This window comes from Telmatherina bonti (assembly GCF_933228915.1).
Source record: "Telmatherina bonti genome assembly, chromosome: 20".
Lineage (NCBI taxonomy): Eukaryota > Metazoa > Chordata > Actinopteri > Atheriniformes > Telmatherinidae > Telmatherina > Telmatherina bonti.
Genome location: NC_136618.1, coordinates 10,046,539 through 10,050,830, shown reverse-complemented (window position 1 = coordinate 10,050,830; position 4,292 = coordinate 10,046,539). Strand labels below are relative to the sequence as shown.

The following is a 4,292-nucleotide window of genomic DNA, read 5'->3' as shown; positions in this document are numbered from 1 at the left end:
TGCTATGAAGACCAGTAGGTCTTCATAGCATGTTTGCATGTTCACCCCGTGTATGCGTGGGTTCTCTCCGGGTACTCCAGCTTCCACCCACCATCTAAAGACATGCATGTTAGGTTAATTGGTTATTCTAAATTGCCCGTAGGTGTGAATGGTTGTTCGTCTCTGTGTGGGCCTGCGATGGACTGGTGAGCTGTGCAGGGTGTACCCCGCCTTTCGCCCAAAGACTGCTGGGATAGGCTCCAGCTTCCCCGCGACCCTGAATCGGACTAAGCGGTTAGGAAAATGAATGAATGTTTCCACAAACAAAAACTGGGAATTTTATCCTGATATCTCACCCAACCTGTCCCACTTTTTGGTACCCTTCCAGAGAGGTACCAGTCTATCCAATCTAACCCGAAAAGGGTGGAGCTTGACATACTGCAGTCCTTTAATTGGCTTAAAAAAAGTTACTTCCCATGTGATCTGCCATAAAAACAAAGCAGGAAGGGCTCCTTGTTAGTAATAACCTGTTGTAAAGGTTCAGGCAAGACACTGTTTGTGGAGAAAGAATCCACCAAACACAAATCTCGATACTTTTAAGTTTACATGTTGTAACTTCAACATAAACAGCATGAGGACCAGCTCAGTCTGAACTCGGTTCCTCTTTAGTTACTTGTTCACTGCTGATGCAACACTGCAGCTTCGCCATAACTCTCCCGATGGCATTTGTTGGATTCTCCTCATCAAATTGCATTTCTGTTGATTATCCGTCTCCTCAGCTGTAAGCATAAAGTTGTTTGCTGTTTCTACACTCTTTTTTGTTTTACTTGGCTGCTTTCAGATACACCTCTGGCACATTTCATTGCTTTTAGCAGCTATGATCTGTGGCAGGTTTCTCCCAGAGCCAGCTGGCTAATGCCAACACCTCTAAGTACAAAAAAAGTAAAAACAGCCGTGCAAACTGAGGGAAGCAGCAGAAAGCAGTGGTTAGAGCATGTGCAGGGTTTGTGGAGCGCCCCTGAATGTGCGTACCTCCGTCCCACCGCTGTGTAGGATGAGGACAGAAAGAGAGAGAGAGGAAGAGGAGGGAAGTGGAAAGAATAAGGGTCAGTCCAGGGATTGTCCTGGAAAGGAGAGGAGCTATTTCTGTGCATGTTAGGAATGGTTTTATGGGATGGTTTCAGTCTTTCTTTTTGTTCCTGGAAGACAAAGTAAGTTACAGGCCAAAAGAATGAGCCGGACCACTTTCTTTGAGGTAAGTCAGAACACATTATCTGAGATTTTAACTCACATTTAGAAAGATTTGATTTCAATTCCAGCATTTCACAAGGCTTCAGTTTTAGTCTATCAGGAGATAAAATGTTTGGTAAACTTAATGAAACCCTTAACCCCTTTATAAGCCATTAAATGAAATACCTTGAAATGAGATATTTTAACCTAAAATTGTCTTTCTGGGATGTACCAAGACCTTCATTCTGTTGCAACACAAACAAAAAAAATAAATAGTTTGATGCTGAATATGAAAGAAAACAAAGTGATGAAAAATAGTCACTTGCTTATTAGGGGTGAATTATTATTAATTAGTTTTTTCATCTGTTTCTGTAAAGACAAGTTTATAAAGTCAGAGTGGCTCTGCAGGATAAGCTCAAAGCGACATCTTTTCTCATCACTTGGGCTGCATCTCTCAGGCTCTGATGAGCTCTAATGAAGACGTAGCCGGGTAATTTGCTGTAAGTGCAGCGGGCCTATGAGCTGTAGCTAATTACAGCTTGCTCTGGGATGTGTGCCATGCCCTTAGTAGCTGTTACAGCAGAAACTGTACGGCAAATTAGCCGGTTCTCATGAGAAACTTGCACTTATGACTGCTAATATGTTTGTACAATAAAAATGATGAAAAATTTAACTTAAAGATAAATTCATCAGATACAGCAGGCTATGTGCTTCCTTCTGGCTCACAGCTAAACTAAGCTAGGCTGAATAATTTATTAACTATCACTCTGAATGAATGCATGTGAAAGTGGTAATAATTTGTCATCTGAGTCACTTTAATTAAAGGAATTACTGCAATTCCCAAAGTGATGTACTTTTCTTAACCAATAGTCCTGCATCAGGATTAGCTTCCCACTTCAGGCTTTTGCAAATGTGCAACAGATTTCTAGGTGCAATGTTTGAAGTTACATATTAAACAAACCAGTCAAATGCGACTTTAAAGGTTAAGAATCATTATTTTAATAATACTGACTTGTTAAATTTTTGCTGCAACTTAAAGTGGTTTCTGGAAACTCTGCAAAGCTTTTTACCACCATTAGCTCCGTGTTTGCTAACAGATACATTAGCTGTTTTGTTTTTGATGTTTGATCATATAATTTAAACATGAACTCCACCACTCCCGTTTGAAGGGTTTGCAGCCTTAAAATGATCAAAATATGCAGAAGAAGACATGAGGTCTCATGCAGCGTGCTGCTTATGGATAGGAAGTTGATAAGAAGTAGAAGTGAGGACCTAAAAGCAGACTAGAAGGGAGGCAGGATGCAAAAAACATGTTGAAAATAAGCTTGGCCTGACAAGGCAAAACAATAACAAATGGATATAAGAATAGTAGAAGAAGAAACCAAACTAGAAGAATGAACTGACAAAGCTGAACTGGTATATTTACACACAGAGAGCACAACAACACAGGTGGAATAAATTAGCTAAATGGATCCATTTAATGGATCTCTGCTTGTTTTTTCACTGCACACTTTTATTTAAACATTATTTTTGTGGGTCCAGTGACCTTATAGACCAGAGGGAAGATATGCAGCTAAAAGCTAGTGTTTGACCCTGGCTGGCTCCTCTGAGAAGTACTAACCACTGTGAGGTGAACACAGTCCCACAATGCACTTGGATTGTGCGTAGAGTACCAGTCTGGATCCTGATATGTGCTCTGTAAACCATCAGTGTGCGGACTAAGAAGCACCCATCTGTGCATGGGCTATGCCAAAATGACTAGAAGAAATATGGTTAAAAGCCTCTAATGAGCACTGCTATCGAATTTTAAAAAACTATCATTAAATTATATTAAAAATTATATTCCATTTTTAAAAGCAGATGCTGCTCTTTTGACTGTGTGCTGGTTGGAACTGACTCATGAAGGTTTAGGTTATTTACAGGGAAAAAAAATGTCTCCCTACATCTTAGGGGTGTCAAACTCCAGTCCTAGAGGGGCGGTGTCCAGCAGGTTTTTGTTGTTTCCATCTCCAAACACAGCTGATTCAAATCAAATGGATCCAACAGCTTCTTGTCAACCTGTTTATGAATTTCGGTCAGGTGTGTCAGAGCATGGAGTTGACAAAAACCTGCAGGATACTGGCACTCGAGGACCGGAGTTTGACACCTGTACGATCATCATTGGTGTTTCTAAGATGAACAGGGAGCTAGCCTTTATTTCTCCTTACTCTGATTAGTCAATATTAATGTCAGTCATAAAAAAAAACAAAAATGCAACAGGTGGTAAGAACACATCAGCGCAGCACCACCTCAGTTGAGAAACACTACACTAAAACCAATGCAAAACTTCTTTTGGCAGTATTTATTTTTAAATAAATCAATTTTAAATTTGCATATAAATATATATATTTCAGTCATGTTGTCTGCTCCTCCTATCAGGGAGAAAATGTATGTAAATCTCATCACTCACAACGTATTGAACAAAAGCAACACCTGTGGACTCACAGTCATAGATTCATCCTCCTAGGATGAAAATCAGGCTCCAAATTTTACCAAAACCTGCTCACCAATGTTCCCATTTGGAAGGTTTCTTTAGCAAAGGTGCCACTTCACAAGCCCCCAAGGTTTTTGATGACATGACAGAGGATGTTTACATTTAGTCTCATGATGCCCTGAATGCAGCCAATTTCCTCCTAAGAGAAAAGCAGGTGTCTTACCAACATTACAGCCATGCTTTCAGGTAAGATGAAGCTGGAGATGTTCTCACTTCATGTTGCTGTTTGCTAGTTTCTCCAAACATAACCCAACATGACGCCTTCGGTGGGCTGCAGTTTGTGGACATAAATACGGCTATTGACTCTATTACTGCTACACTTTAACCATGAAGCCACTGTTAAATCTGGCTTATGAAATGGATCCAGCAGCCTAAGCAGTCCTGCATGATGACTTAATATAGGTCAGGTGTGTGGGAGCAGGGATACATCTAAAACCTGCAGGTTTGTGGCTTTCGAGGACCGGACTCCCATAGGATGAGCTTTTGGACATGAATTCACCAGTTTATTATTGTGGGAAAATATTTGAGTGGGTAGACATAATCTTGGTCT

General features: G+C 40.5%; 1 protein-coding gene across 1 annotated transcript in view; it reads left to right on the top strand.

The window, feature by feature from the left end:
• Positions 1-1,210: 1,210 nt before the first annotated feature.
• Positions 1,211-4,292, top strand: part of tecrl2a (trans-2,3-enoyl-CoA reductase-like 2a) — a gene marked incomplete at both ends in the record, with an annotated part of 13,683 nt that continues 10,601 nt past the window's right edge. Inside the window, one exon of the mRNA XM_079259378.1 lies at positions 1,211-1,234. Within this exon, the coding sequence (XP_079115504.1) occupies positions 1,211-1,234 (24 nt within the window). The remainder of the gene's footprint in view (positions 1,235-4,292) is intronic.